Source organism: Piliocolobus tephrosceles, chromosome 13, assembly GCF_002776525.5.
Source record: "Piliocolobus tephrosceles isolate RC106 chromosome 13, ASM277652v3, whole genome shotgun sequence".
NCBI classification, from domain to species: domain Eukaryota; kingdom Metazoa; phylum Chordata; class Mammalia; order Primates; family Cercopithecidae; genus Piliocolobus; species Piliocolobus tephrosceles.
Window position 1 is genome coordinate 119826114 of NC_045446.1, and position 12648 is coordinate 119838761.

General features: G+C 42.1%; 1 protein-coding gene across 8 annotated transcripts in view; it reads right to left on the bottom strand.

The window, feature by feature from the left end:
- SNX19 (sorting nexin 19) overlaps positions 1-12648 on the bottom strand; it is a 61006-nt gene that overhangs the window by 14178 nt on the left and 34180 nt on the right. For 3 of the 8 annotated variants that reach the window (XM_023185915.1, XM_023185919.3, XM_023185917.1), the window contains 3 exons: positions 11070-11254; positions 10071-10158; positions 6353-9003 (listed from right to left, as the gene is read on the bottom strand). In XM_023185915.1, coding sequence (XP_023041683.1) covers positions 8871-9003; positions 10071-10158; positions 11070-11254 — 406 coding nt within the window. In that variant the 3' untranslated portion in view covers positions 6353-8870. Of the gene's footprint in view, positions 1-3190; positions 3687-4992; positions 5090-6352; positions 9004-10070; positions 10159-11069; positions 11255-12648 lie in introns of those variants that run through there. The other 5 variants (XR_002725165.1, XR_002725167.1, XR_002725166.1 and 2 more) reach the window with 4 other exon arrangements.

Sequence of the window (12648 nt, forward strand, 5' to 3'; positions counted from 1 at the left end):
GCTTTGTTTAATTACATTTTATGTTTGAAAAGGAAACTTCATTACATTGCCTATCAGGGCAGGTGAGTAAAAAGGCACATGAAACTATATGAACAGATGCCATCAACAGGTCTTTACTTTTACTTATCATCTTTCCCATTTCAGCATTAACTACTCAGTATTTTCTCATCAGCTTTCAGAAAGTTTCTCATGGATAAACCTGTAGAGGGATTTGGGGAGAGGAAGCTTTATCAGGATCTCTGGGGGCTATTTTATATTTTCCAATGTCTGAACTGTTTTTACAACAGATTTTCCACAGAAAGTTCAAGTGACTAAACTTTCTGAGTCTCAGAAACTGGGACTTAAAACCAGGGGAAGAGATGTGAATGGCTAAACTTTCTAGTTGTGTGAATAGTTTGCAACATATAAAGAACTGGTCAAAATGTTGACTCTTAGGGTCGGTGGTTCTTCTGACTTCACAGAAGAGAATATTTGGCCAACTTTCCTCACACAATATCAATTGTGGAATCAAGTACAGGGAATATCATGCATTTAAGGTTCACATATAGCCTTAAGTTGGTGTCCATTTTGATTTAACTATCAAAAAGATAATTAGATTAGTGGGGTAGCCAAGTCACCTACAAAGACTGATGAGCTGATATAGAAAAAAAAAAAGGAATAAAGAAAAAGCAATTTTGAAGTTCCGTGAGAACAGGAGAAATGACAGATACAAGAGTTTTTTGAAGAAAGTTTCTTCTCTGTTGCTATTTAGTTTTGTTTTTAACAAAGGAGTTTCAGAAATGAACACAGAGATGTAACTGGGTGAGGCTGCCTGCTAGATGAAGAAAATTTCTATCACTTGGGAAAAATCCACAGAAATCCTAATCCTATTAAAAACTTAGGTCATTCTACCCCAACAGTACTCTTTCTTCCATGTCCAAAACCATACGTGGAGCTTGCTTGTGTTTCAATACAAGCTCTTGCCTCAGTCCTCTCCAGATTTCTAACAGGAGGTATATAACCCTGCTCTTCAGCAGAAAGACCACAGCTATTCCTGCTGCATCCACATATGCACGCTTACTTCCCTTTGATCTGTGGCAATGAGCTCTGGCGCTGCAAATGTCATATGCCATCCACAAACCCACATGGATGCAGGGTACACACCTGAATAGGGGGTAGCCTCTGATGAAAACATTTGAGCAACAGATTTCTTTATCTCATCTAAATAGATCCACTGAAAAGGAAACTTTTTGGGTCCCCACCCACATGCAAGAAGTACAAAGCTGTCTGGGGCAGGTCTGGTACAAATTAGCCAGTGCCCTCCACTGGAATAAGTGGTTAATCTCAAAGAGGTTTACAGTGGTTTCTCCACATACCTTCACCCTTCAAGCCTTACCTGTAAGCATTTCCACAAAAGTCACCAGCACACTATCTTTGGGATGTGGGAGGTTGGGTGAAAGGAATAAACAAAATGAAAGGAACAGTATCAAGATCCAGACTTATTCACAAATTTTGCCTCTTAAATAAACAATCTTTAATTAAGTAAACTTTAATATTTATTTTGTACCTATCGTGCACTAGGTATATACATATAGTTGGGGGGCATAAGGACATAATAGGACTAAAAAAGATAAAAGTTATGTTTGTTGCCCTTGAAGAATTATAATCTCTTACTGAGGACTTCATATACATGCGCATTGACTAGAGAGGCAGTGTAAATAACTAAAAAGAAACTGGGGAGAGTTTTGGCTGGTGCAATCAGACAGTGCTTCTTGAAAAGGGAACTTGAACTGGTGCTTATGGGCAGAGGTAGTCTACCTGCCCAGCCAGAGGACAGAAGGTAATCTACCACGTGGAAGGAAGGGCATGAACAAAAAAAATGAAAGCAGGAAGGAACATGGTGGTTTGGGCAGAATAAAAAATCCCTAGATTTTTGTGGAACTTTCTCATCTAACCTCCTGCCTAAATCATCTATAATACATTCTGTCCCCAAGAAAATGTTCTACTGCCAACCAAGCCCATATGATTCTCCTAGAGATGCATGAGTCCTTAATGAAAGCTGCCCTTGCTATTCTTGAAAACGCCACTTGCATTTATAGATAACAGAGGGAAAGCTTTACAAAGTGGCAAAAAGGAACTGGCCTGCCGACAGCTCACTGAATTTGGATTCCACGCAAGCAGCATGTGTAAAGGAGGTAAACTCCAAAAGTGTTTTTCCTCCCTTAATAAGGTCTATTCTCCTTAGTGTCAAGGTATGAAAAGCAGATATCTCATACCAACATTCATGGTTAATCTTTTTCATAGTTACAGGAGTAGAATGATTCTTCACCCAGGGGTGCGGGCAAAAGGGCTGATTACCTATGCTCACAAGTCACCACATCCAGTTGAACACAGTATAAACAAATCATTGCTTCTGTTGATATCTGAGTCCTTTTGTCTGCAATCAGGGACTTTTGTGTTTATCGAGCTAGGTCTTTACTCTCATGGGTTAATCAAAGTTTCTGGAAGCAACCACAGTCAACTCTGCTTATAACAGGGTACAGCATGGAACATAAGGTGGGAAAAAAGACAAAAGTGTGGATGATTTCATCCATTATTCACAAACTTACTTTCTTAATCACTACAACATTTTAATACTAAAATTAGCTTACACTTCCTAAACACACACTGACTGGTGACAAAGGGATGGGGTTAAAAGGAGCAGATAATGTCACTTCAAGAAATGTTTTCTAAGTTTGGATCTTGATACTGTTACCTTCGTTTTGTTTTCTTAATTCTTCCCTCCTAACCTTCTGCATCCCAGAGATGGTGTGCTGGTGGCTTTCATGGAAGTGCTTGCAGGTAAGGCTTAGAGAGTAAGGACAGGTGGAGAAACCAGGTTTTGTCAAGCTGGTGAAGAGACATCAAAGCCAGGAGTAATTCTCTGCAGCCTGTCACGTGCTTGTTTCTGCCTCCAAGAAAGCAGAGTTAAAAAGGACTTTCAGACCAGAGACAGGTGAGGATGACAGAGAGGCAGCACAAAGGCTCCACAAGTCTGAAAATAGCATCATGAGTCTGCCAAGGTGACTGCGGGTGCCCACATTTCCCCTACCACTTCACGGTGGCCTTGGCTTTACAGACTGTTGCCACCAAGTCACAGAAAGAAAAAGATTCTGATGATTTTCACTTGTTTCATGCTTGACAACACATTCTTCTGGATTTCCTTTTTTTTTCTCTTAAACCAGTCAATGTTGTCTTTGTGTAATACGAAATATCAGGCAAGTCTTAGGATGTGGACATCATGTTTGGGGCAATGTCTCCCTCACGGCCTCTCTCATCCTTTATACCATAAAAGAGTGATGGCAATAGGCTAGCTGAACTTCACCCTTTCATGGGTTCGTTTTCTTGTCTACAAAGGCAGGGTGAGCGACTGCTGCCCTGCGATTTCTGGCACTCCCAGTGGAAAGCAGGCAGAGGGGCCAAGTTACGGCAAAGCACGCCCAGTTAGGCCTTCAACTACAAGAGTATCATGGTTTCCCTTCCTCCCCAGTTACCGTTCTTTCCCTGGTTCCCATTCCCTTCCACATCCAGCACCGTGGGCTAACCTTCCTCTCCTCATCCTGGGAAAACACATCTTGCTCCGGTGCAAAGTTAGATTGGACAAACAGCCGGTGTGGAGGGAGCGGTGGGAGGTACGGCTTGCCAGGACAGCTTAGCTGAATGGGTTCCTGCAACAAGGCATCTCCAAATGCTCCCTGCCCCTCAAACAGCAGAGGAGGGTGATAATCACGCTCTCGACATTTTTAGAGCATAGCACTTACACTTTTACTAGGCCTTACTCCGGACCTACTGAATCAAAATTTGCATTTTAAACTGATCCGACGCGAATCACACAAACATTACAATTTGGTAAGCAGTATTCTAACTCACTAGACCTCAGGTCCACAAACTATGACTCATGAGACAAATCTGGTCAGCTGCCTATTTTTGTAAATCAAGTTTTACTGGAACACAGCCACACTTGTTTATGAATTGTCTACGACTGTTTTTATACTACAATAGAAAAGCTGAGTAGCTACAACGGAGACCATACTGCTGCAAAACCTAACATTTAGTCTCCAGACCTTTACAGAGAAAGTTTGCTGGCTCCTATACTAGACTGTAGACTCCTTGAAAGTGAGAACCTGGTCTTGTTCTGCTTTGTAAGGTAGAACGGCAGTTTAGTATAGCGGCTATACATGTAGGCTCAGAGGCAGACTGACATGATTTGTATCTAGGCTCTATTACTCCCTTGCAAATGACTGTGGGTAAGACATAACCACTCTGTGCCTCATGTTCCCCATTGATAAAATGGGGATATATTAGATTGGTGCAAAAGTAATTGCATTAAAATGGCAAAACTGCAATGACTTTTGCATCAACCCACTACAACAGAACCTACCTTTAAAGGTTGATTTGTGGGTTAAATAAGTAAACATATGTAAAGACTCTAAGTAATGCTCTCAGAAAATGTTAACTATTAGCTGGTACCAGGCATTTTGAGAGTAGACAGGGGATTTGCTTAATGTTGGCAGAATGACCCATCCCTAGAGCAGACACTGTCTATCAACACCCATTCTCTGCTTCTTTCTTGCTAACATCAATTATTTCTGTAGATATCTGACCTTCACGGAAGATGACCTCATCTCTGGGGGCAAATACTATTGAAAGTCAATCACAATGCCATTCTCAGTGTCAGTGGATTGGCGTGAGGTAGGTAGTTCTAGCCAATGAGTCATAAGAGTTTTTTTTTTTTTTTGCCTTTGATTTGGAGTCTCACTCTGTTACTTAGGCGAGAATGCAGTGGTGTGATCATAGCTCACTGCGGCCTCAAATTCCTGGGCTCAAGTGATCCTCCTGCCTCAGCCTCCCTAGTAGATGGAACCACAGGCGAGAGCCACCATGCCCTACTCATTTTTTATATTTTTTGTAGAGACAGGGTCTTGCTAAGTTCCAGGCTGGTCTTCAACTCCTGCCCTCAAACAATCCCCCTACCTTGGCCTCCCAAAGTGTTGAGATTGTAGGTGTGAGCCACTGTGCCCGGCCTAGAAGAGGATTCTTGAAGGACTTCTGGGAAATGGTTCCTTCATTCCTTAGAAGAAAACACAGAAGAGATGCTCCTGTTCTTTTATGAATGTTATCTCTGGGAGTGATGCCTGAAACTACAGCACCAGGAAGGCAGGCAGTCTGAGAACACAGCTGACCTAATTAATGGCAAGGAAGAAAGATGGAAAGAATTCAGGCCCCTTAAGAGGTCTCAGAGTTGCTGAATCACCAAACTCCTGGGCTTACCTACTCACATACTAATGTTATGAAAGAAAATAAATTTTCCTCATAATTTAATTCCTGTCCAGAGCATCCTGATTCATATAGCCAGGGATCATAGTCACACATATTTTTACTTCATCCAGGACCTAACAATTGGTGTTGGGTGCTAAGAGCAAAGGAAGAGCAGTAGCTGGAAATGAATAACCTGGGTAGGACACAGGAAGACTCAAAAATGTTCTAGGCTATGTAAATCAAAACCACGAGATATTAATATCACCTAATACCTTTTAAGATGCCATTATGAAAAAACAAAACATTACAAGTGTTGGAGAGGATGTGGAGAAATTGGAACCCTTGTACATTGTTGGTGGGAATGTAAAATGGTCTAGTCAATATGGAAAACAGTATGAAAGTCTTCAAAAAATTAAAAACAGAATGATATATGATCCAGCAATCCTACTTCTGGGTACTTATCTAAAATAATTAAAAGCAGGGCCTCAAAGAAATATTAATACTCCCACATTCACTGCAGCATTATTCTTAATAACCAAGGCATGGAGCCAACCCAAATGTCCCTCAATGAATGAACAAAGAAAATGTGGCATAGCCATACAATGGAATGTTTTCAGCCTTAAAAACAAAATTCTGTCACATGCTCTAACACAGATGAACCTGGAGGACATTATGCTAAGTGAAATAAGTCAGTCAAAGAAGGACAAACACTGCATGATTCCACTTATATGAGGCGTTCAAAGTCGTCAAACTCACGGAAGCAGAAAGTAGAATAGTGATGGCCAGAAGCTAGTAGGCGCGGAAATGAGGAGATGCTGTTCAATGGGTATAAACTTTTAGTTATGCAAGATGAAAAACCGGTAGCAGTCTGCTACAAAATAGTGTGCTGCTTCTAGTTAATAATGTACTATCTCAAAATAAATAATGTTCTATACACTTAATTTAAGAGGGTAGATCTCATATTATGTGTTTCTTTACAACAATAAGAAAATCACCTTGTAAACTGGAAATTTCCAAAATGGAAATTGGAGTAGCTTGTATTGTTTTTAAAATTTATACAATTTATACATGCTCCTAGGCTCAAGTTTAGGAATTTATTTTCCATTTAGGTTTTATTAAGTCTAATCCAAAAATGTGAAAATGAAACTGTGAGTTATATGTGATGAAAAAGTACAGCTTTCTTGAATTCAAATAATCAATGGCAAAGATCACATTTAGAATTGGACAGAAAGAACACAGCATCCCTGTCTCGTCAGATATTAAGAAAAGGGAAAGTAGTCTTATTTCAAGTATCAAAATTCTGACTTAAATGAATAAAATTTAGTCACGAGTAAATACAAAAAACAAGCAAACAAAAAAAACCTTCCTGGATTAGCACAGGCCCAATTCTTCCCTGCCTTTTATCACCCTGTCAGCTGGGAGTATCTTTTCCAGATACCTGTGGCTCTCTACCAGTTGTTACTCTCTTGTTGTCTGAACCTGCTACCCAAAACTGGCAGGTCATTTTCAAAGTTTTGATTGTTCCCTTGGCAATATCCATTATTTCCCTCCTGGGTAGGAGGAGGATCTGAGGACAGCTTATCTTTTTGGGGTACATGGAGTAGAGGTGGGGACTCTTATGTAATATGAAATAAAAATAAGTTCTTTGGGCTGGAAGTGTCAAAAGATTCCTTAGAATTTACAGCCACAGGGATTTCATGGTGTGTCTGATGTACTGATTTTGTGCCACATTTCAGCCAGAACTGGCAGCAGATTCAAAGCAACACAGGTGGCTAAGTACACTTGAAGGGAAGGTATGGGGAGAGAAAAGTGGCGTGAAACAGGGCTGCCCCTCTATGCCCATCGAGAATCGGATCTTAGCCCTCACTGAAGGAGCCGAATGATCAGCTCTAATACATTGGCTGGACTCCTGTAGGTACTCATGGAAGATAGAGATGCTGAGCAACCTTTTCCTGTCAAAGTCTAGGGCTGGAGATGCTTCAAGAACTTTGGAGCCATAAAGTCACTGTAATGGTCAACTTTTAAGGCTGGAAGGAGCCATGAGACATCTCATTCATCTCCTTGCCTTTGGGCAAGAATCACACACCTAAGCCTCCCAAATCAATCAGACACAATTTAGGGTTAAAAGCCTCCAGAGGGGCAAAAAAGTAAAAAGATTTTACAACTTTCTCTCACAAACCACTTTGTGTGCTCATCACCTACTTCAGAATCTAAGAGAACTTTGACACTTGTTTTTGACACCCCATTGCCTTCTCATCAGTCTAACTCCAAGACCTTCCTTCAAGCGGCAGGCTCTGGTAATTCAGCGAAAGCAAGGCGCTAACAGGCAAGTGTGAAGCCAAAGGGCTCCCAGTAACATCCTTGACACCTTTTTGCCAGCTATTCACATGTGTTTAATATACAGCACTTCCCTGTGACTGTCTGCATCTTTTTCCATCACCATTTATCCTTCTCCAGCAATTCCCAATTGCTTTGCCTTGCTAACAGACGTTGCAGTCTGACAAAACACCTCTGCCTTCATGCTGGTGTTGTTAAAAGACTAATTATAACCATAAGGAACGGGAAAGAAGAAGCTATTCCCTGTAAGTTTGCTAATCTTATCTGTTCAGAATAATAAAAGTTCTCTGTCAAAGACTTACGAAGGGAGGTTTCATCCCCCAGGCTTGCTAGTCCTACTCTTTGTGCATTCTTAAGACAGGAGGCAAGTGCTTTACCTTCTCCTTGGAAAAACTGAGGCTGGATATGCAGCTTGTCATGCAATTTTGCTGAAGATATAGAGAGGGTCATAAATTCAAAAACTCAATTGCTCTAGGGCAGGGGCTTGGGAGAAAAGCCAATAAATAAAATGTGTGGTACAAATGCCTTTCAGGAAAGGGTGTAAAGGGTGGGGTGGATTTACCAGAAGCTTTGGCAGTCAGTTTGAAGTCTTCTGGAAAGGAAAAATGTAGCCTCCCAAGGAAGCAGCCTCATGACATCTTCCATAAGGCTGATGTGTTGGGAAACAGCAACACATGAGCAAGAAGTTCCTTGAAAAATTTTCTTCCCTCCTTCTTCTTCTGGAACTGTTGGGAAACTAGATTAGACCCAGGAGTCTGGTTTGTGAGAATGGCCCTGAATGAATTTTTAGTTTCCGGTTAGGAACAGAGAGCTCAGAAGGTTGTTTTCTCCTCCAAGGAAATCTGGCCACAGTTTTTTTCCCTGTTCTATGCAGAGCTTGTGTGCTGGTGGATTAAGCACATGTGTGCACAGGGCCAGGATTCTGGGAAACAATCTCAGGGAGGATGGCAAAAGGAGAAGCAAAAGGGGCTCATTCCTCTACCTCACAGCTTCTTTTCCCAAAGGAAACAGGATCTACTCACCAGCAACAATCCCAGTGTTCCAAAAGAAACATGGAAATAAATGTGCATGCAACTGGGACACATAGACCCCTGTCACCTGCTACAAATGGAGCAGAAGTGGGAGGGAAGCGAGCCACTGAGAACCTAGGCCTTCTTAGCTGTAGCCTATTTCAAGAGGGCACAGGCTTCCTGAATGGTCTTTGGTGGCCGAGTAACTCTACTTCCCTGAACTGGGAAGAATGCGTGAATAACCAGCTAAGAGGAGACACCCATCCTCTTAGAGTTGCCTGGGGTATCCAAGGCAGAGGTGGTAGCAGCAGACTTCTCAAGAGAGGCACTGAGATCCAGGAATTCCAGGATGATGTCCCCAAGACAGTAAATCAAATGCCTGAAACAAATGGGCAAAAAACTTAGGGTTTGGCTCAGTCAGGAAACACAAGATCCTGTTTATGACATTTATTTTCTCCTCCCCCATCACCGATATGCTAAATTTCAATAGCTTGATGAAACTTCTGCTAAGAAATTAATGTTTTTTGAACTAATAAAGCCTCTGGCCCTAATAAAGGTAAGAACAGTTTTATGTAAGACTAGTTTTACATAACATTAAGTTTTATAAAATTCCATTTCTCTTTACGTAGTTACATTAGCACTGCGCTGAGGGACTGTGCTAACAAATCCTTGAGATGTCAGGTTACTAGACACTTTCAGAGCTCCTGACTACTGCTGTTTCTCATAATTAATTACCTTAAATTTATAGGCTGCCTTACAGGCAGTGAGGCAAAGCCAGGATCCTTGAGGAAGTTAACAAACACAGTCTACTCTGGGGTAGGGTTTGACTGTAAGATTACTCAATACTTCTAGAAGAGTAACAGCCCAGGGGATGGAATCTACCTCTTCTGGATTATTCTAGGACTCCTCACCCAGCATTTCTGGTCCCTTTATGAAATTCCAACCTTACTATCTTGTCTACCTGATATGAAGCAAAGACAACTCCTGGTCCTGACATGAATCACAGCTTTGCTATGAGGCCAGGGGCTTATGGTGAACATCTTTACATGGTCTATGATACACAGGCCAGGGTACGCTCTCGGAGCATTCACAGGGGCTGGCAGATGTTGGAAAGAGCACGGAGCAAGTACGCTGAACAAGCCTGAAGGATAAGAGGTCATTTTCAGCAGCTCATGTGGGGGCCTGCATAGAGTTCTTCCAAACACAAATGGTGGTTTGTCCAAGAGTGACCTCCTAGCACATGAAGATCTGCTCGGAAGCCTGATGGTGTGGGTTTTACTGAGTGTGTGGATCTGGACATCAAACTCTGTAGTCAGTGCCCAGACCAAGTCAAGACTACAATCCTATTCTTTGGAATGTGGGCTTTTCACTCAGAAACCTTGGATGCCTCTAAGACCAGAGACGGCTTTAACTATGCTGAGGTTGGAATAACATTCTTCCACTTACCTGTTGATGAGTGGTTGTTGTAGTGACTCCAAGACTAGACCCCAGCTCACCCGGCATTTGTTCACCCCAAGAATTTCTACTACGAGATCTGAGGAGGAAAAAACAGATGGAATGTGTGTGTTACCACTGAAGTTTTAGATTCTCAGGACAGTCTCTCCCCAGGATCTCTGCCGTTTTTACATAGGTTCGGTATTTCGGGCATACCTCTAAACCACACAGCCAAACTAAAATCCTCACAAAACAGGAAAAACCTGAGAAAAATGTTTCTTAAGTTAGGTGTCTACACAAGAATGGGCTTCAAAAATTATTTTGTAACCTGTCACTCAAATGCAGGTACTCCTTCCAATGTAACAGTTTAAGTTGGCAAACACAGAGTTATAATGATAAGGGTAAATAAAATTGATTGTCCAGAGCTAAGTTCACAACTGTTTCCTGGTTATCACAGTCATAGGCAACAAACTGCCTTCCTGGCCCTCTAAAAATACAATGCAAGGAAAAACAACCTTCTCAGATTTTGTTTTTACTTATTGCTAAAGGCCATGTACCATACTCAATGGCTGCAATTTATTAAGTTGGAGCTTCTGTGGGACATGTGATTTTCTTCCTTGGTCCCAAAATGCTATGAATTGTCAGAGAATCTGAAGTCTTCATCTCCTGGAAATGCCTCTGAGACCTGTCCCTGCAGGCAGAGGCTTCCCCAGACCTGCCTGTAGGTAGAGAGAAAGTTATTAACCTAAATATCTGCAGGATTGTCACCGAGTATTTAGGGTGCAGCCATAGAGTTCTTTTCCATTCCCTTGGCATCAGCTGAGCAAGGGATAAAAGAATTGCAGCCCTGTTCATTTTCCTATTAGCCTGAGAAATGATGGGTCAACAGAGTTTTGAATCTAGCCACATGCAGGGCCCTTTTACAAACAGGAAAAGGTGAAAGGGTAATGGTGGCAAAGCAGAATGGAAGGGAACTGTGACTGGTATAATTGATCTCATTGGTCCAATTACCTGGGAGGACTCCCATCAGGCTCTGCAAAGCCTGTTTCTCAGCAGCCAGTTTCTGCTCCTGGGTCCTTACAGGCCGTGGAAACTTAGGCAAAACTCCACCAGGCCAGATGGACTCCTGAAGAAGCCTGAGGTACTGCACCCAGAGCTGTGGACTTGTTAGATTAGCTATCTGCACCTCTAGCCACCTGTGGTAGAAGAGAGACGAAAGCTTAGATAAAGCTGAAGGAAAGGAAACAGCAAGGCAGCAGACTGACTGTTTATGTTCTCCTGCAGATTTGAATGTCAAAATCCTAACCCTCAAGGTGATGGTAGGAGGAGGTGGGGCCTTTGGGGAGGTGATCAGGTCATGGAGGCAAAGGTAAATGCCCTTATAATAAGAAACCTGAGAGAGACTTCTCACCCCTTTGGCCATATGAGGACACAGGGAGAAGACAGCTGTCTATGAACCAGGAAAAGGGCCCTCAGCAGACACCAATTCTGCTGGTACCTTGATCTTGAACCTCCCGGCCTTTGGAGCTGTGAGAAATAAACTTCTGTTGTTTATAAGCCATTCAGTTTATGGTATTTTGTTATAGCAGCCTAAACAGACAAAGATACCATCAAGTACATAAGCTATCAGAACAGGAGAAAGTCAGCACTGATTCTTGCAATGGAAACCAAGCCAATTCAACAACCTGGGATAACAGAATTTGAAGATGAGTAACAATAAGAATCGTGTTATTCACTCAGTGTTCACTATGTGCCACCTACTGTACAAGTGGTTTTACAGAAGAGAACACTAAAAGGGCCTTGGTCTCTGGGCAAGGCTGCACCTACACCTTCCCAGCTCTCCCCTGATGGGAAGCATCATAACCTTCTTGGTAACATGTACACACAGCCTTCAGAGCTAAGGGTCTGGCGATCTTTATACAAATTCTTCTGTCTACCCTCCCCAGCCATATTCCCTGCACTTCAGGTCCTCATGACTGTCTTGGGGATTCCCTACATCTGCCCTTTGTTTGTAACAGTTCTCTCACTAACAAGGGCCTCTTCTCGCCTTGCCTGAAGAACAAGTCTCAAGTCTGCTTCTGGCAAGACCCACCTCCTCCATGAAGTCCTTGACCACCACAGCTGGAAGTGCTCTCCTTCCCCATAGACCTCCTTTGGCAGGTAGTTCTGGAACAATTGCTTTTTAAAGGTGTTTATAGCTTTACTTCTTCAACTAAATTATAAGCTGTAAGAGTTCTGTGTCTTGTACTTAAAAAAAATTTCCCACAGTGCTTGGTGCTTAAGAAACGGCTGACTGACTAACTGTTCTTATTTCAATGAAACATTTTCCCTTTGTCTTACTTTCAAAAATGAGTCAATTACTCTGAGTGGGAAGATACACCAAATCTGGAGTTCAGCTGGAAACTTAGAAAGTGGTTCAACATTATTCTTTATCTGTTCCTGCATTTTTTTCAAAGTGATATGGTCAGAAGCTGAGGTTCAAGGCTGTTGCGGCCTCCCCTTCACCCACCTCATTTAAGACTGACATAGCCGTGTTGGTCATGGATGGACAATCAACCGCTTCTATTCATGCGTGGAAGACTCGTTTGAT